We start from the raw sequence: 21130 nt of genomic DNA, 5'->3' as shown, positions 1-21130 counted from the left end.
GCGGGGCAGAGTTGGGAGAAAGCGAAATGGCACAAGAGGTAGGGTTTTGAAATTTGATTTTTAAAAAAGTTAGAAATAAAAGATAATAATTCTAAGTTTTTCTCAAAATACTGATTAAAAGAAATGGATCAAAGAAGGACCTGGTGACTCATGCCACAGCGTCACCAGTGATGGGAGGCCTGTAATGGCAGGTAGAATATTTAAAGCTTTTGACTGAGTACCCTGCAGGACACTTACTACAATAGTGGGTGTTACATGACGGGGAAGCTATGACAGCACAGTGCCACCTACAGATATCACAGGTATTGAAAAAAAAATGTTTGTAGGAACAATCGCCGTTGAGTTGGTTTAGATGGGAGTTTTCAATCGAATGACCGACCCCTGTACCAAATTTGAAATATTATATATTGTTTATAGAATAGGGATTTTGATGGCTGTGTTACATCTTTCAACACTTCAAATCATAAACACTATCAACATTTTCTGGTGTATTATGTTTAAGTGATTAAATAATTCAAACATCAAATGTGTAGTCTTTCTAACAAATCTGATTGTGTGAGAAGTTAGACTTTAATGCCCTGTTTATTTTACAGGGTAGATTTTCCTGTGTATACTGCCTGATAAGGCGTAACGCATTAGAAAATTGGGCGCTATCCCACTGCGCCTTTTGGTGCCCCAGTAATGCTGCAGTTGTTTTATTTGTTTAGAATTTTATTGCACCTCAGCGAGATGTTGTAACTGGACTTCCTTTATATACGATTTCAATAGCATCATACTAATTGGTAGTCTTTTTTCCTGTACTTCCGCCAGTCACAGGTCAGACGATGCTTGCATCCAGATAAATTAAGTGCTGTGAGCTATGAAAGTAAGTATTTTAGTCATTATCATTGAGGAAGCCATTATAGATTGGTACTTTGAAACAGAGGCTTATCCGAAAATGATATGGCAGCTTATAACCGTGGCTTTTTGAACTCTGCAACCTAAGAAACCCGCTATGCATGTGCCATTCAGTTTGCCCTTCTACCTATGCGACCCAGAGGAGGATGATGATTGTATGACAAAAGTAAAGCCATGCAGGATATCAAGGAGGTCTGGGAACATCATGAGGAGGGCCTATGTCTGCAATTACCTGGGAACAAGAATGTATTGCAAGGATATATTGGCCCCGGTGGACATTTATACACTGGTCAGAGAAACAGTGTATCTGGTGACCGAGGTTTATCAGGGAGCTGGTGAGGGAGCTCTGCGACCTTCTCAGGGCAGATATAGAGTCTTATTGCAGTGCTGGCACCACTCTTCCTGTCACTGTTGAAGTCACTGACCACAGCTCTGAAATTCTTTCCTACCAGAACGCCATAGGAATCCCGAAGCAGAGGTTCCGGTGCTTGAACTGCTCTGGAGGGTCTTGCACTACTGTCCTACCAAAGTATCCAGGATCATTTTTTAAATTATTCGTTCATGGGATGTGGGCGTCGCTGGCAAGGCCAGCATTTATTGCCCATCCCTAATTGCCCTTGAGAAGGTGGTGGTGAGCCGCCGCCTTGAACCGCTGCAGTCCGTGTGGTGAAGGTTCTCGCACAGTGCTGTTAGGTAGGGAGTTCCAGCATTTTGACCCAGCGACGATGAAAGAACGACGATATATTTCCAAGTCGGGATGGCGTGTGACTTGGAGAGGAACGTGCAGGTGGTGGTGTTCCCATGTGCCTGCTGCTCTTGTCCTTCTAGGTGGTAGAGGTCGCGGGTTTGGGAGGTGCTGTCGAAGAAGCCTTGGCAAGTTGCTGCAGTGTATCCTGTGGATGGTACACTGCAGCCACAGTGCACCGGTGGTGAAGGGAATGAAGTTTAGGGTGGTGGATGGGGTGCCAATTAAGCGGGCTGCTTTGTCCTGGATGGTGTCGAGCTTCTTGAGTGTTGTTGGAGCTGCACTCATCCAGGCAAGTGGAGAGTATTCCATCACACTCCTGACTTGTGTCTTGTAGATGGTGGAAAGGCTTTGGGGAGTCAGGAGGTGAGTCACTCGCCGCAGAATACCCAGCCTCTGACCTGCTCTTGTAGCCACAGTATTTATATGGCTGGTCCAGTTAAGTTTCTGGTCAATGGTGACCCCAAGGATGTTGATGGTGGGGGAATTCGGCGATGGTAATGCCATTGAATGTCAAGGGGAGGAGGTTAGACTCTCTTGTTGGAGATGGTCATTGCCTGACACTTGTCTGGCGCGAATGTTACCTTCCACTTATGAGCCCAAGCCTGGATGTTGTCCAAGTCTTGCTGCATGTGGGCTCGGACTGCTTGATTATTTGAGGGGTTGCGAATGGAACTGAACATTCATCAGCGAACATCCCCATTCCTGACCTTATGATGGAGGGAAGGTCATTGATGAAGCAGCTGAAGATGGTTGGGCCTAGGACACTGCCCTGAGGAACTCCTGCAGCAATGTCCTGGGGCTGAGATGATTGGCCTCCAACAACCACTACCATCTTCCTTTGTGCTAGGTATGACTCCAGCCACTGGAGAGTTTTCCCCTTGATTCCCATTGACTTCAATTTTACCGAGGCTCCTTGGTGCCACACTCGGTCAAATGCTGCCTTGATGTCAAGGGCAGTCACTCTCACCTCACCTCTGGAATTCAGCTCTTTTGTCCATGTTTGGACCAAGGCTGTAATAAGTTCTGGCGCCGAGTGGTCCTGGTGGAACCCAAACTGAGCAGCGGTGAGCAGGTTATTGGTAAGTGCCGCTTGATAGCACTACCAACGACACCTTCCATCACTTTGCTGATGATTGAGAGTAGACTGATGGGGCGGTAATTAGCCGGATTGGATTTGTCCTGCTTTTTGTGGACAGAATATACCTGGGCAATTTTCCACATTGTCGGGTAGATGCCAGTGTTGTAGCTGCACTGGAACAGCTTGGCTAGAGGCGCAGCTAGTTCTGGAGCACAAGACTTCAGCACTACAGCTGGGATGTTGTCGGGGCCCATAGTCTTTGCTGTATGCTGCATAACATTGCCATAGGCTAGGGCGTTATACTGGAGAAGAAACCAAATTACACAGAAAACAGCAACTAGGAGAAATTAGAAAAGTCTACATCCAAGTTCTCTTACCACAGTGTTTAACTCTCTTTTAACTCGGTATTTTGTACTTAACTGCCATGACTCTCGTACTTAGGTGTAGTTTAATGGTAGCACCCTCACCTCTGAGTCAGAAGATTATTGGTTCAAGACCCATTCCAGAGACTTCAGCACATAATCCAGGCTGACACTTCACTGCAGTACTGAGTGAGTGTCACACTGTCGGAGGTGCTGTCTTTGAGATGAGACGTTAAACTGAGGCTTTATCTGCCCCCTTGGGTGGACGTTAAATATCCCATGGCACCATTCAAAGAAGAACAGGGCAGCTCTCCCAGTGTCCTGGCCAATAATTATCTCTCAATCAACATCACAAAAACAGGTCATGGTCATTGGTGTTTGTGAGACCTTGCTAAGCACAAATTGGCTGTTGTGTTTTCTTACACTACAACTGTGACTACACTTCAAAAGTACTTTATTGGCTGTAAAGTGCTTTAGGACATCCTGAGGTCAGGCGCTATACAAATATAAGTTTTTTCCTTCCTATTGCATCCCCTGTGGCAGGAATAGAGCAAGGGACTAGCAGCCAACCATATGAAGAAAGCACCTTGGACTTTGGTCGCTATTGATCTGTGTGTGCTTTGGAACCAGGTAAGCCTGCAGTCCTCCTCTGCGGAGGCAGCAGTGTGACCTGCATGCTTTTAGTCACTCTTAGAATCACTTTCTGGGGGAGGGGGTGGAATGAATTTTCCAATAATAGTGCAGGCTGGAGAGCATACATCTGCTGCAGTGACCTCCTGTTCATGGACTCCCTGCCACTGTGCATGCTCATCAGTGTGACAACTGACCTTACTGCAGATATGACACTCCTGAAGTCTGAAGCCACGTTCCTTCTCATTTGTCTCAGCTTATCTGTGAACCTGTCCATTGAGAAACACACACTGCAATGCTTGAATTGCAGCCCTGTGGGCATTCATGTCTGATACCTAGATTGGCAATGTAGCAACAGCCCAAGGGCTGTGTTGCACATGGCCTGGGAGTTGTCGCTCACTTCAAGGCATTCTACATGGCCTCGCTACATTGCATCAGAACCCCACAAACGCATCTCATAGATTCCTCCACACTTGCTGCCAAGCGTCAGAAACTGCTTGGCCCCTTAATCAAAGACTGCAGCAAGCAAATGCTCTGAGCAATCTTTGTTTGAAAGCAGACGCGACCCTGCTGATCTGGATCCCTGAAACAGACAGTAGTGGGGGGGTCCCTCTATCCCTTCTTCCCCCTCCCCCCTCCACGACAGACCTCCTCCTTCTCTATCACCTCTTCCCCTTACTCCTATTAACCTGTGTTTTGTGCTTCACTGGTTATACTACCCTAAAGCTGACCGCCTAAATCCCCCAGGGTGAATGGATCTTGGAAGATCAGGAGCGCATGATAGGGTGGGTCATGGGTGCTTGCAGATCTGGTAGTGGAATGGCCTGGCTTTGATTGGTCATCTGCACCAGAAAATACATAAAACAAAGAAATGATAATGGAAGGCTAACTTCTGGCAACTTAAGAAACCTTCACGATATGCTGTTGAGCGCAAGCATTGCTTCCCTTCTTGAATCATGACACTTTAGAGTACTCAGACGCATTATTCAAAAGGTGCAGATGTAAACCAACCCTCCAGTGGGAGCATTTCTCCTGCTTTGCAACCTCTGGCTTCCTCCTCCATATGCTGGCCTTGAATTTGAAGTGCCCGCTACTCAAATGAGGTGACCTCATGTATAGTGGCAGTTTCCCCTCCAGTTGGAAACCTCTTCCACTTAGTATGAGCTGACTTCTGATAAGATATGTGCAACAATGACTTTACTAATGAAACTTGTAAACCGACTTTGTTTGATTTGAACAATTCAACTTAAATACCCTGGGGATCCTTGGATTTAAATAACCAACAACTCAATTCAAAATGGAGCTGTCTGGTGTATACATACCTGAAACAAGGGGGCAGTGGGGTCTGATTTATATCAGCAAATTCGAGAGAATTGAATAAGTACCTGAACAAAATTTGATAGAGGCTTATGGGTGTTATCATAGGATATTATGTTCCTTAGATACTGGAACTGGCCAGATGGACTGCAGTAGTCATTCCCAGCCTGTACAGCCCTTTGCAACCAATTGCACAGCGGTGTTTATGTTTGGACTATGTGGCTTGGTTCCTCTCCCAAGATTGTAACCTTGGAGACAACTAAACAAACCTGACAATATTGATATTCATTTAAAATACAAATGAAATTTACTTGCAGCTGGCTTTTGAGCTTCTTCTTTATTGTAAATGGATTTAAAGGGACAGCCACCAAGCCCAAACTAGATAAAAATACTTAATTTTTTGTCATGGCGGGGATTCAGTGTAATACCTGGGAGTGGATAAGAAATTGGCTGAAGGCTAGGAAGCAGCAGTTACTTGTTAGAGGAATTATGTTGGTCTTGGGGTTGGGGAGGAAATTTGCTCAAATAGGGTGCCACAGCAATCATTATTGGGACCCTTACTGTTTCTAATTTACAACTTGAATTCAGAAACTTAAATAAAAATTGCCAAATTAACAAACAATACCAAATATCGGGGTGGGGATGCAGTTGAATCTGAGGATACAGCTTGGGAGCTACAAAATATGTAAGTAGTTAGAACAATGACTAATGAAATCCAATACGAGTGTGTATGCTACTGATGATGGGAGGAAAAGGTGGATGACATAATCAATCACTCCATAAATGGCGTCGGAATAGCTAAAGATGATGCTGAGTGATCCAGAAGTTTTAGTAGTCTTAGCACTCAACATGTCCAATCACTTTGGAGTGGCATTTAACAACAACAACAACAACAACGCACATTTATATAGCATCTTTAACATAGTAAAACATCCCACGGTGCTTCACAGGTGCGTTATCAAACAAAATTTGATACGGAGCCACATAAGGAGATATTCGGATAGGTGACCAAAAGCTTGGTCAAAGAGAGAGGTTTTCAGGATTGTCTTAAAGGAGGAGAGAGAGGTAGAGAGGCGGAGAGGTTTAGGGAGGGAATTCTAGAGCTTAGGGCCTAGGCAGCTGAAGACACGGTCGCCAATGGTGGAGCAATTAAAATCGGGGATGTGCAAGAGGCCAGAATTGGAGAGCGCAGAGATCTCGGAGGGTTGTAGGGCTGGGGGAGGTTACAGAGATAGTGAGGGGGTAAGGATGAGAATTTTAAAATCGAGGCTTTCCCAGAGCCAGTATAGGTCAGTGAGCACAGGTTTGATGGGTGAACGGGGCTTGATGCGAGTTAGGATACAGGCAGCAGAGTTTTGGATGAGCTCAAGTTTATAGAAGGTGGAAGATGGGAAGCCGGCCAGGAGAGCATTGGAATAGTCAAGTCTAGTTGAGTGCTGGACTGTATAGTCCATATAGTAGAGTATAGGTGAGAGACTATATAATGCTCTAGTCAGACCATATCTTGAGTACCATGTCCGTTTCTAGTCACCAAGATTCTAGCCCTGGAGACAGTTCAGAGAAGTGGCACAAAACAAATCCCTAGTGTCAGAGGACTGAGCAATAAAGAAAAACTGGAGGAACTTGGGCTTTTCAGCCATGAAAGGAGATGATTGAAAGGTAACTATGCAGAGGTATATAAAATAGTAGATAGAAATCGTAGATCCTGAGCGTTACTTCAAACTAAACCGTAACAGTACGATAAGGGGGCATCAGTTCAAACCTAGTAAAAGGCAAATTTAGGATGTCTGGAATTTCTTCACACAACGCATTGAATGGACTTCTGGGTAGGGTAATGAAGGCGCAAACCCTAGAATCATCTAACAGTTGGATGCCGTAATAGTTCCGTCTGGAGGGGAAACCAACTTGTAATGTCTTTCTGGATGGATAAACTAAGATGGGACAATGGGCTTCCTTATTCGTATCTTTTTTTAAAGATTCCTGAGAAATCAGCAGCTTGGTGTCAATAATAAGACTGACCCAGTGAAGGGTACTAAACTGCACAGTCTAGAAGGTCCCCAAGAGTTCTGTAATTCATTTCAATGCTCCTGGTTTAGAGAGGGGAACAAATCAGCCAAGATTCCCACTCCTGATTATACTAAGTGACACCAATTGGAAAGTGTGTTTAGATGTCAAATGAGAATAGAATCAGGTTTCAGTGTGATACTCTCTGCAGTCGAATAACCCACTGACACTTGCTATCTAAGCTCACACGTGAAGAACAGCCACTTTGATGAGGTATCATATGATTTCTGGTGACTGGAATTGTACCCTAGTAAGAGGCAATGCCTTCAAGCAAGGAGGGAAGAAAGAGGGGTAATTTTATAGCTCAGATGCTGCATGTCACTTATTTAATTATAGCTACTGCAGAGCCGATCTTTCCATATTAAAACATGCAGTTTTGAAAAGAATTTGGGGTGGTTTTCTGACTTTTTGTAAATTTTTAATATTAGAAAAGAGTAGACTATTCTGTCAGCTGTCTCACATTAGAAATTTAATCAAATGTCAGAAGCTGGTGAATGTGTTTAAGTATACATGTATAGAGCTCTGATTTAAGTGTGACCTGTGCCACTAGAAATACTTCTGACCCTGACTTCTGATGCTGGGGAATCATCTTAGTTTATGCATATGTTAGGACGGGGAGGAGTGACAAATTTACGTGTTAATAAATGACGCAGTGCCATCTCATTTAAAACCTACATGTGAAACTATCCATTTTTGGGGGAAAGAAAGTCTTTTTAATGGTTACAATTTATTTTCATAACCTGGATTTTGATTTATTGTTTAGTGCTGAGAATATAGTGTTTTTTTATTATTACTTTTTAAAAGTTGTGTTGATGGTTCTAGCATTTGCAGAATTAAAATAATTTAACTGGCATATAAAGTTTTTTTTATATTTATTCTTGGGATGTGGGCGACATTGGCAAAGCAATATTTATTAACCATTCCTGAGGGCCAGTTAGGGGTGGCAGGCTTCCTTCCCAGAAGTTCATAAGTGAACCAGTTAAGTTTTTACAACAATCCAGCGGCTTTCATGGTCATTTTCGGGTGCTAGCTGACAAATTACCAGGTTTTTTGAATTTTGTTTCCCAACTTGCTGTGGGATTTGAATTCATGACCTCTGGGTTACTAACCACTAGACTACTGTACCCAAATAATATTAGCCAGTAATTCTTTCTAATATTTTAGTGGCATTTCTTTTCCCATTCCCATCTGAAGGTTCCTTTCTGGGTATGATTATGCAATTGCAGACAGTCAGTCACTTGCTCAAATGGTCATTCATCAGATAGTGATTGTCAGCAAGCTGTTTGATTGTGAATAGCATCACAGGTAAGCTTAATCCTATCTTCACCCATTTGCCTCATACTCGTGTATTTTTCAGCAGAAGCCAGTGATCAGGAGTAGGAACCATTTTTCTCCCTCTCTAGTCCAGGCCAATGTAGTACCTCAACTTGGATTTACACTGACTTCCTTCTAATTCTTGTGTGTATATTTTGAATTTGCATATTGATTTGAATTAAAGTTGCTTTTATATTGATTTTGTGCTGTGTTAGTGCCACCAGTTTCTGACACCCAGGTGTCATGCACCCGGTGGCAGCCCCAAAGTAAACTTGTTGGATTTGCTAAGGCTGGCTGTCGGGAAACCCTCACCAAATGTTTCTGGAGACAAGTTTACTTTGGTGTTGCCACTGGCTGTGCAAAACCTGCATGTTGGGAGTTGGTGACACAAAACCAATATAAATGCATCTTAAAAGAATGAAGAATGTCACTGAAGCAACTAGGGGGAAAGGAGATGAATTTGGATGTACTTTAAATGGACTTGCATGTCTCTGAACTGTGTACCTGTGGGTTTGATGATTGAAAATTATAGCAAAGTTTGTGTTTTGATTGGAAAGAAAAATAGTGAAAACCCAATCCCTAATTATATTCAAAATTGTAATTGAAAACAACATTGCCTTTAGTTGTACTTGAGAATATTGCTCAGTTGATAAAGTAAATGGTTACTTTATATGAACAGATAAAAAGATGTACAGAAAAAGACCAACTGGTCCATCGAGTCTGTCCCGTTTAGCCACGTTGAACCTAAGCAACATGCACCCAATACACCCCACCCACCAGCAGTCTTGTGATCTCCTGGGAGAGGCAAAAAGCCAGTTCAAAAAAACCCAGGCGAATTTTGGAAAAATAATCCTGAGAAATTCCTCTCCTATCCCCAAGGGCAATCAAAAACAAGTTCCAGGGGATAACAATGACCATGAATCCCACCTACCTTTCTATATGCAGCGATATCAACCTCCTCCAGAAACTTGTCCATCTCCCTTGGCCGAGCGGCAGGAGGCAGAGAGTATGGATAATGGGCAGGTACTCAAATTGGCAGGATGTGAATGGGGTGTCCCACAGGGACCTGTGTTGAGGCCTCAACTATTCACTATTTAGATGACGGGATAGAGAGCCACATATCTAGTTTGAGATCCGCCTGGACCACTCGGCTCCAGACCTCATTACAGCCTTGGTCCAAACATGGACAAAAGAGCTGAATTCCAGAGGTGAGGTGAGAGTGACTGCCCTTGACACCAAGGAGCCCTAGTAAAATTGAAGTCAGTGGGAATCAGGGGGAAAACTCTTCAGTGGCTGGAGTCATACCTAGCACAAAGGAAGATGGTAATGGTTGTAGGAGGCCAATCATCTCAGCCCCAGGACATTGCTGCAGGAGTTCCTCAGGGCAGTGTCCTAGGCCCAACCATCTTCAGCTGCTTCATCAATGACCTTCCCTCCATCATAAGGTCAGAAATGGGGATGATCGCTGATGATTGCACAGTGTTCAGTTCCATTTGCAACCCCTCAGATAATGAAGCAGTCTGTGCCCGCATGCAGCAAGACCTGGACAACATCCAGGCTTGGGCTGATAAGTGGCAAGTAACATTCGCGCCAGACAAGTACCAGGCAATGACCATCTCCAACAAGAGAGAGTCTAACCACCTCGCCTTGACATTCAACGGCATTACCATCGCCAAATCCCCCACCATCAACATCCTTGGGGGTCACCATTGAACAGAAACTTAATTGGACCAGCCATATAAATACTGTGGCTACAAGAGCAGGTCAGAGGCTGGGTATTCTGCGGCGAGTGACTCACCTCCTGACTCCCCAAAGCCTTTCCACCATCTACAAGACACAAGTCAGGAGTGTGATGGAATACTCTCCACTTGCCTGGATGAGTGCAGCTCCAACAACACTCAAGAAGCTTGACACCATCCAGGACAAAGCAGCCCGCTTGATTGGCACCACATCCACCACCCTAAACTTTCACTTCCTTCACCACCAGCGCACTGTGGCTGCAGTGTGTACCATCCACAGGATACACTGCAGCAACTTGCCAAGGCTTCTTCGACAGCACCTCCCAAATCCGCGATCTCTACCACCTAGAAGGACAAGAGCAGCAGGCACATGGGAACACCACCACCTGCATGTTCCCCTCCAAGTCACATACCATCCCGTTCCTTCATCGTCGCTGGGTCAAAATCCTGGAACTCCCTTCCTAACAGCACTGTGGGAGAACCTTCACCACACGGACTGCAGAGGTTCAAGGCGGCGGCTCACCATCGCCTTCTCAAGGGCGATTAGGGATGGTCAATAAATGCCAGCCTCGCCAGCGATGCCCACATCCCATGAACAAATTAAAAAAAAATCCAAGTTTGCCGATGACACAAAGATAGGCAGCATTGTAAGCAGTGTAGATGGAAGTATGAAATTACGGAGAGATATTAATAAATTAAGTCAATGGGCAAAACTGTAGCAAATGGATTTCAATGTAGACAAATGTGAGGTCATCCACTTTGGAACTAAAAAGGATAGATCAGAGTACTTTCTAAATGGTGAAAAGCTCAAAACAGTGGAAGTCCAAAGAGACTTAGGGGTCCGTGCACATCGATCATTAAAATGTCATGGGCGGGTACAGAAAATAATCAAAAAGGCTAATGGAATGCTGGCCTTTATATCTAGACGGCTGGAATACAAGGGGGTAGAAGTTATGCTACAGTATACTAAGCCCTGGTTAGACCACACCTGGAGTACTGTGTTCAGTTCTGGGCACCGCACCTTAGGAAGGGTATATTGGCCTTGGAGGGAGTGCAGCGTAGATTTACTAGAATGATACCTGGACTCCAAGGGATAAATTACGAGGAGCGATTGCACAAACTAGGGTTGTATTGCTTGGAATTTAGAAGATTAAGGGGTGATTTGATCGAAGTTTTCAAGATATTAAGGGGAACTGATAGGGCAGATAGAGAGAAACTATTTCTGCTGGTTGGGGAGTCTCGGACAAGGGGACATAGTCTAAAAATTAGAGCCAGGACTTTCAAGAGCGAAGTTAGGAAACATTTCTACACGCAAAGTGTGGTAGAAGTTTGGAACTCTCTTCCGCAAATGGTAGTTGATGCGAGCTCAATTGTTAATTTTAAATGTGAGATTGATAGATTTTTGTTAACCAAAGGTATTAAGGGATATGGGGCTAAGGTAGTTATATGGAGTTAGGTCACAGATCAGCCATGATGTCATTGAATGGCGGATCAGGCTCGAGGTGCTAAATGGCTTACTTCTGTTCTTATGTTCCCTTTTGAACATTTGCAGGGAATCTGCATCCACATAACAAGTCGGCAACTTATTCTAAAGGTCAGTGATAGGAACATAGGAACAGGAGTAGGCCATTCAGCCCCTCGTGCCTGCTCTGCCATTTGATAAGATCATGGCTGATCTGCGATCTAACTCCATATACCTGCCTTTGGCCCATATCCCTTAATACCTTTGGTTGCCAAAAAGCTATCTATCTCAGATTTAAAGTTAGCAATTGAGCTAGTATCAAATGCCGTTTGCGGAAGAGAGTTCCAAACTTCTACCACCCTTTGTGTGTAGAAATGTTTTCTAATCTCGCTCCTGAAAGGCCTGGCTCTAATTTTTAGACTGTGCCCCCTACTCCTAGAATCTCCAACCAGCGGAAATAGTTTCTCTCTATCCACCCTATCTGTTCCTCTTAATATCTTATAAACTTCGATCAGATGACCCCATAATCTTCGAAACTCCAGAGAATACAACCCCAATTTGTGTAATCTCTCCTCGTAACTTAACCCTTGAATCCGGGTATCATTCCAGTAAAACTACGCTGCACTTCCTCCAAGGCCAATATGTCCTTCCAAAGGTGCGGTGCCCAGAACTGCTCACAGTAATCCAGGTGCAGTCTAACCAGGGTTTTGTATAGCTGCAGCATAACTTCTGCCCCCTTGTACTCTAGTCCTCTAGATAAAAAGGCCAGCATTCCATTAGCCTTATTGATTATTTTCTGCACCTGTTCATGACACTTCAATGATCTATGTACCTGAACCCCAAGTCCCTTTGGACATCCACTGTTTTTAACTTTTTACCATTTAGAAAGTACCCTGTTCTATCCTTTTTTGATCCAAAATGGATGACCTCACATTTGTCTACATTGAATTCCATTTGCCACAGTTTTGCCCATTCACCTAATCTATCAACATCACTTTGTAATTTTATGTTTTCATCTACACTGCTTACAATGCCACCAATCTTTGTGTCATCGGCAAACTTAGATATGAGACTTTCTATGCCTTCATCCAAGTCGTTAATAAATATTGTGAATAATTGAGGCCCCAAGACAGATCCCTGCGGGACTCCACTAGTCACATCCTGCCAATGTGAGTACCTACCCATTATTCCTGCTCTCTGTCGCCTTTTGCTCAACCAACTTCCTAACCAAGTCCGTACTTTTCCCTCGATTCCATGGGCTTCTGTCTTAGCTAACAGTCTCTTATGTGGGACCTTATCAAATGCCTTCTGGAAGTCCATATAAATAACATCCATTGACATTCCCCTGTCAACTACTTTTGTCACCTCTTCAAAAAATTCAATCAGGTTTGTCAGGCATGACCTACCTTTCACAAATCCATGCTGGCTCTCTCTGATTAACTGAAAATTCTCGAGGTGTTCAGTCACCCTATCCTTAATTATAGACTCCAGCATTTACCCCACAACAGATGTTCGGCTAACTGGTCTATAATTCCCTGGTTTCCTTCTCTTTCCTTTCTTAAAAAGCGGAGTGACATGTGCAATTTTCCAATACAGAGGGACAGTTCCTGAATCTAGAGAACTTTGAAAGATTATAGTGAGGGCATCTGCAATGTGCTCACCTTTTTTTTATATTCGTTCATGGGATGTGGGCGTCGCTGGTGAGGCCGGCATTTATTGCCCATCCCTAATTGCCCTTGAGAAGGTGATGGTGAGCCGACTTCTTGAACCGCTTCAGTCCGTGTGGTGAAGGTTCTCCCACAGTGCTGTTAGGAAGGGAGTTCCAGGATTTTGACCCAGCGACGATGAAGGAACGGCGATATATTTCCACGTCGGGACGGTGTGTGACTTGGAGGGGAACGTGCAGGTGGTGTTGTTCCCATGTGCCTGCTGCTCTTGTCCTTCTCGGTGGTAGAGGTCGCAGGTTTGGGAGGTGCTGTCGAAGAAGCCTTGGCGAGTTGCTGCAGTGTATCCTGTGGATGGTACACACTGCAGCCACAGTGCGCTGGTGTTGAAGGGAGTGAATGTTCAGGGTGGTGGAAGGGGTGCCAATCAAGCGGGCTGCTTTGTCCTGGATGGTGTCAAGCTTCTTGAGTGTTGTTGGAGCTGCACCCATCCAGGCAAGTGGAGAGTATTCCATCACACTCCTGACTTGTGTCTTGTAGATGGTGGAAAGGCTTTGGGGAGTCAGGAGTGAGTCACTCGCCGCAGAATGTCCAGCTTCTGACCTGCTCTTGCAGCCACAGTATTTATATGGCTGGTCCAATTAAGTTTCTGGTCAGTGGTGACCCCCAGGATGTTAAAGCCCTGGGATGGAAACCATCTGGTCCTGGGGATTTGTCACTCTTTAGTGCTATTATTTTCTTCATTACTGTTGCTTTACTTATATTAATTTTATCGAGTCCCTGTCCCTGATTCAATATTAGTTTTCTTGGGATGATACTCTGGGAAAAGAAAAATTTCCTGACATCTGATATAATTCTATGCTTTCGCAGTTTGTAGACAGATCCCCTTGTTCTCTCTAACTTATCTAATTCAAATAATCTGTCCCTATGTACACAGCCTAGTCCCATCATCATTTTAAACTAAATCTCTCTTAAGTCTGCACTTTTGTAGAATAAAAAGGCCCAGCTCATTGAGCCTATTGTGATAGCCAAGGGTCCTTAGCCTAGGTATTAATCTGGTGCCCTCCTCTGAACCTTTTCAAGGGCCTCAGTATTTCCCACCATGTGAGGGGACCAGAACTGGACACTGTGTTCTAGATGGGACCTAACCAAGGTCTTGTACAGGCAATAAGTTAAAGCAATGAGTATGAGTCATCTTTTTATTTGTGAAGTGAATATTTATTTTCTCCAAAGCTGGGCATTGTTACATGGTATATTTTCTTAAATGTGTTGGTTGCAGTTTCTTTCCAGGATAACATGGCAAACCCCAAAGAGAAAACCCCAATGTGTCTGGTGAATGAGTTAGCCCGTTTCAACAGAATCCAGCCCCAGTACAAGCTTCTGAATGAAAGAGGGCCTGCCCATGCCAAGGTAATAATTGAAAAGCATTTTAAAAAAAAATTCTATTAGAATTTTGTAGCACTACTTTGCTTCACATATTGATTTAGGAAATAATACTTATTCCATCCGGGGTTTCCCCTTTAATAAGTCTGTTATCCTGATCTTGGTGCCATTGATTAATAAGTGAATATTGAAGATGAAATAATCTTGACTTCTAGATGGCCTTGTGAAATGAATGAGGGCATTAATGTAAGGTATGCCTTTATCTGTGTGATCAGATATTTCTCAAATTAAATGCATAATTATTTGTGACTAGATGCCTGACTTTGTCGTGGATGTATAGGTCTTTGGAAGGCTTTAGTGTTTTTCTAGTAGTTTATTTCCAGTTTTGTTCCCTCTTAAGTTCAGTTAAGTGTGTATCAGTTGGTAGAAAATATTAAATTAATTCTCCCCTCCTCCCCTAAAATGTAGTGGACACTTAAGTTGTGACGACCTATCCAATTGTATATGATTTTTGCAGATTAAAATTGTGCTTATTGTAACCAAATTTAACAAATGACTTGTTCTCATCAGCCTCTGAGTGCCTTTAACGTGGCCCTGCTGTTGTCACTGTATGCAACTTCAAATCATTAAACATTGTCTTTGAATATTAAATTTAATTTGGCTTTATAACTATCAACTTGGTAAAAGATTTCCTATCATCAGACTTATTGATCAAAGATTCCCCTCAACTTTGTTTTGTACAGCAATTTTAATACCTGCATTCTAAATCCCTTACACTGCACTGCCTCTCCTTCCTAAAGTGTGGTACAAATAATGTTTTTCAGCTTGTCATCTGTATGGAATGGGAGGAGAAAACATCAAACTCAGAAGTAATTAGGCCTCAATGGTTTCCGTTTAAAAGTTGTTTATGTATGTCTACCTGTGTCCAGAAGCACTAAGTTATCTGCTCAATAATTTAAATGCTTTACTAGATTTTAACTAGACTTCATGGAAGACTTTCTGTTATCTAATGTTGTACTAATTTTGATAATAGACAGTCTGAGGAATGTTCATCTGTCCCATTTGTGTATCAGTAAAGCTTCCTTGTTGAAAGATTCAAGTGATTTTTATCTAAATGTCCATAATCCATTATAACCTGGAAATTACACTGAGAGATATTTTCATATGAGCGCTTAGCACTTTTGCTTCAAATTCCTCTGTCTGCTATTTTAACATGAGGATTGCCCCGTTTATTTTAAGAAAGAACTAGCATTTATATAGTGCATTTCATGTCCTCAGGGTGTCATGAAGAACTTCACAGCAAATGAATTACTTCTGAAGTGTAGTCACTGTTTTTGTAGATAAATATGGCAGCCTGTTTGTGCACAGCATGGTTATACAGACAGTAATGAAATGAAGGACCAATTAATGTGTTTTGGTGGTGGTGTTTGAGAGATGCTGGGGGAGCTCCCCGCTCTTCCTTGAGTAGTGCTCTGGGATCTTCTATATTCAACTGAGCAGGCAGGCTCTGTTTAGTCAATGAAGGATGGCAAAAGCTGACAATTCAGTGCAGTGCTGAGGGAATCATAGAAAATTTACGGCATAGAAGGAAGCCTTTCGACCATCGTGTCCATGCCGGCAGAGAAACGAGCCACCCAGCCTAATCCCACTTTCCCACCTTTGGTCCGTAGCCCTGCAGGTCACGGCTTTTCATGTGCACATCCACGTATTTTTTAAATGAGTTGAGGGTGTCTGCCTCTACCACCCTCTCAGGCAGTGAGGTCTAGACCCCCACCACCCTCTGGGTGACATTTTTTTTCCCTCATTTCCGCTCTAATCCTTCTACCAATCACTTTAAATCTATGCCCCCTGGTTATTGACCCCTCCGCTAAGGGAAATAGGTCCTTCCTATTCACTCTATCTAGGCCCTTCATAATTTTGTCAACCTCAATCAAATCACCCCTCAGCCTCCTCTGTTCCAAGGAAAACAACCCCAGCCTATCCAATCTGTCATCATAGCTAAAATTCTCCAGTCCTGGCAACATCCTCGTAAATCTCTTCTGCACACTTTCTAGTGCAATTACATCCTTCCTATAATGTGGTGACCAGAACTGTATACAGTACTCAAGCTGTGGCCTAACTAGTGTTTTATACAGTTCCAGCATAACATCCCTGCTTTTATATTCTATGCCACGGCTAATAAATGAAAGCATTCCATCTGCCTTCTTACCCACCTTGTCCTGCTAGCTTCAGGGATCTGTGGACATGCACTCCAAGGTCCCTCACTTCCTCTATACCTCTCAGTATCCTCCCATTTATTGTGTATTCCTTTGCCTTGTTTGCTCTCCCCAAATGCATTACCTCACACTTCTGCGGATTAAACTCCATTTGCCACTTTTCTGCCCACCTGACCAGTCCATTGATATCTTCCTGCTGTCTACTCTCTGTTAACCACACAGTCTATCTTTGTGTCATCCGCAAATTTCTTAACCATGCCCCCTATGTTTAAGCCCAAATTATTAATGTATACCACAAAATGCAAAAGACCTAGTACCAAGCCCTGTGGCACCCCACTGGAAACAGCCTTCCGGTCGCAAAAACACCCGTCGACCATTACCCTTTGCTTCCTGCCACTGAAACAATTTTGGATCCAATTTGCCACATTCCCTCGGCTCCCATGGACCTTTACTTTTTTGACCAATCTGCCATGTGGGACCTTGTCAAAAGCCTTGCTAAAATCCACGTAGACTACATCAATTGCGCTACCCTCATCGATCCTCCTTGTCACCTCCTTGAAAAATTCAATCAAGTTAGTCAGACATGACCTCCCCTTAACAAATCCGTGCTGACTGTCCTTGATTAGTCCGTGCCTTTCTAAGTGACAGTTTATCCTGTCCCTCAGAATTGATTCCAATAATTTGCCCACCACCGAGGTTGGGCTGACTGGGCTGTAATTACTCGGTCTATCCTGCGCTCCCTTTTTTAAACAACGGTACAATGTTAGCCGTCCTCCAATCCTCCGCCACTATGCCGGAATGCTACAGTGTTGGCCTAGATTATGTGCTGAATTCCTGTAGTGGGGCTTGAACTCAGTCTTCTGACTCAGAGGTGAGAGTGCTACCAATTGAACCAAGCTGACACTGATAAGATAATGCCTCTTTGCAAATTGTGGGGAAAAAATTTAGTATGGACTTGTTAAGAGTTTGTATGATGAAATTTGTCAGCGTAATTCCCAGGCTAATTACTGCCTTCACCCTACCTTAGCCCATCCGATACTGAAACCCTCATCCATGCCTTTGTCATCTTCAGACTCAACTATTCCAGGGCTCTCCTGGCCAGCCTACCATCCTGCAGTCTCATGAACTTTTTGCTTTGTACCCCGTCACCGAACTCTATAATCACCTTTGGCTCACTGTAGTTGCTGTAAGTGCTATCTACAGGATGCACTGCAGCAACTCGCCAAACTTACTTCAACAGCACCTCCCTGTTCTGTGACCTGTACCACAGAGAAGGACAAGAGCAACAATGTCATGGGAACACCTTCACCAGAAAATTCTCCTCCATGTCCTTCTTGGACTGCCTGCTCAGAGATGGGAACCTGAGTGTGGATTCAGATGGGATAAAGTCGGAATTGGAAATGGAAGGCAGAAATTTAGTGAGTGAGTCTGGAAGGCAGAGGGAACAAAGGTTAGAAAATAAACAACAGAGGAGTTTGGCAGTCCTTAAATGTATTTATCTCAATGCAAGGAGTATAGGAAATAAGGCGGATGAGCTGAGGGCACAGATAGACACGTGGCAGTATGATATCTTAACTATTACAGAAACATGGCTTAAAGAGGGGCAGGACTGGCAGCTCAACGTCCCTGGTTACAGGGTTTTCAGACGCGATAGAGAGGGGGATAAAAGAGGGGGAGTGGCAATTTTGGTTAAGGAAACAATTACAGTTGTGAGGAGGGATGATATTTTAGAAGGAGCATCAAATGAGGCCTTATGGGTTAAGCTAAAGAACAAAAAAGGGGCAGTCACATGACTGGGAGTGTACTATAGACCCCCCAAACAGTCAGAGGGAGATAGAGGAGCAAATATGTAGGCAAATTTCTGAGAAGTGCAAAAATAATAGGGCAGTAATAGTAGGGGATTTCAACTACCCTAATATTAACTGGGATACAAACAGTGTGAATGGCATAGAGGGCGCAGAATTCTTAAATTGCATACAGGAGAATTTTTTTTAGCCAGTATATATAGCAAGCCCAGTTCTGGATTTAGTTCCAGGAAATGAAGAGAGGCAGGTGGAAGAAGTAGCAGTGGGAGAGCATTTTGGTGGTAGTGATCATAATACAGTTAGTTTTAGCATAGTTATGGAAAAGGACAAAGACAGAGCAGGAGTTAAAGTTTTCAATTGGGGAAAGGCCAATTTTACTAAACTGAGAAGTGATTTAGCAGAAGTAAACTGGAAACAGATACTTGAAGGTAAATCAGTATCAGAGCAGTGGGAGACATTCAAAGGAGTGATTCAAGGGGTTCAGGGTAAACATGTTTCCACAAAAAAAAGGGAGGGGCTGCCAAATCTAGAGTCCCCTGGATGTCAAGAAGCATTCAAGGTAAGATGAGGCAGAAAAAGAAAGTCTATGATAGACACGGGGAACTCAATACTACGGAAATCTTAGAGGAGTATACAAGGTGCAGGGGTGAAGTTAAAAAGGAAATTAGGAAAGCAGAGGGCATGAAAAAATATTAGCAGGTAAAATCAAAGAAAACCCAAAGATGTTTTATAAATACATTAAGAGCAAGAGGATAACTAAGGAAAGAGTAGGGCCGATTAGAGACCAATATGAGGGAAAAACCTACTTGACCTCGTCTTCACCAATCTATCTGTCACAGATGCATCTGTCCATGACAGTACTGGTAGGAGTGACCACCGCACAATCCTTGTGGAGACGACGTCCCGTCTTCACACTGAGAGCACCATCCAACGTGTTGTGTGGCACTACCACCATGCTAAATGGGATAGATTCAGAACAGATCTAGCAGCTCAAAACTGGGTATCCATGAGGCTCTATGGGCCATCAGCAGCAGCAGATTTGTATTCCAGCACAATCTGTAACCTCATGGCCCGGCATATTCCTCACTCTACCATTACCAACAAACCAGGGGATCAACCCTGGTTCAATGAGGAGTGTAGAAGAGCATGCCAGGAGCAGCACCAGGTGTACCTCAAAATGAGGTCCCAACCTGGTGAAGCTACAACACAGGACTATATGCATGCTAAACAGCAGAAGCAACATGCTAGAGACAGAGCTAAGCGATTCCACAACCAACGGATTAGATCAAAGCTCTGTAGTCTTGCCACATCCAGTCGTGAAAGTTGTTTAATTGTCCACCATCAAACGGGAGGAGGAGGCTCTGTAAACATCCCCATCCTCAATGATGGCAGAGTCCAGCACTTGAGTGCAAAACTCAAGTCTGAAGCGTTTGCAACCATCTTCAGCCAGAAGTGCCGAGTAGATGTTACATCTCTGCCTCCTCCCGATTACCCACTATCACAGAAGCCAGTCTTCAGCCAATTCGATTCACTCCACATGATATCATGAAAAGGCTGAGTGCACTGGATACAACAAAGGCTATGGGTCCCGACAACATCCCGACTGTAGTGCTGAAGACTTGTACTCCACAACTAGCTGCGCCTCCAGCCAAACTGTTCCAGTACAGCTACAACACTGGCATCTACCCGACAATGTGGAAATTGCCCAGGTATGTCCTGTCCACAAAAAGCAGGACAAATCCAATCCGGCCAATTACCATCCCACCAGTTTACTCTCAATCATCAGGAAAGTGATGGAAAGTGTCATTGACAGTGCTATCAAGCGGCACTTACTCATCAATAACCTGCTCACCGATGCTTGGTTTCTGCCAGGACCACTCGGCTCCAGATCTCATTACAGCCTTGGTCGAAACATGGACAAAAGAGCTGAATTCCAGACGTGAGATGAGAGTGACTGCCCTTGACATCAAGGCAACATTTGACCGATTGTGGCACCAAGGAACCTCGGTAAAATTGAAGTCAATGGGAATCAGGGGGAAAACTCTCCAGTGGCTGGAGTCATACCTAGCACAAAGGAAGATGGTAGTGTTGTTGGAGATCAATCATCTCAGCCCCAGGACATTGCTGGAGGAGTTCCTCAGGGCAGTGTCCTAGGCACAACCATGTTCAGCTGCTTCATCACTGACCTTCCCTCCATCATAAGATCGGAAATGAGGATGTTCGCTGACGACAGTGTTCAGTTCCATTCGCAATCCCTCAGATAATGAAGCAGTCTGTGCCCGCATGCAGCAAGACCTGGACAACATCCAGGCTTGGGCTGATAAGTGGCAAGTAACATTCGTGCAGATAATTGCCAGGCAATGAACATCTCCAACAAGAGAGAGTCTAACCACCTCCCCTTGACATTTAACGGCATTACCATCACCGAATCCCCCACCATTAACATCCTGG

At 43.9% G+C, this 21130-nt stretch overlaps 1 protein-coding gene across 7 annotated transcripts in view; it reads left to right on the top strand.

The window, feature by feature from the left end:
- The window catches only part of stau2 (staufen double-stranded RNA binding protein 2), a 339148-nt gene that overhangs the window by 62882 nt on the left and 255136 nt on the right, over nt 1-21130 (top strand). For 6 of the 7 annotated variants that reach the window (XM_067980463.1, XM_067980462.1, XM_067980461.1 and 3 more), the window contains one exon: nt 14555-14685. The exons of the other annotated variant lie outside the window; for it this stretch is intronic. In XM_067980463.1, coding sequence (XP_067836564.1) covers nt 14555-14685 — 131 coding nt within the window. The remainder of the gene's footprint in view (nt 1-14554; nt 14686-21130) is intronic. 7 annotated transcript variants of the gene reach the window in all.

This window comes from Heptranchias perlo, chromosome 3 (genome assembly GCF_035084215.1).
Source record: "Heptranchias perlo isolate sHepPer1 chromosome 3, sHepPer1.hap1, whole genome shotgun sequence".
Lineage (NCBI taxonomy): Eukaryota > Metazoa > Chordata > Chondrichthyes > Hexanchiformes > Hexanchidae > Heptranchias > Heptranchias perlo.
Note: the sequence above shows the minus strand (reverse complement) of the source record. Positions and strands in the feature narration are given on the sequence as shown.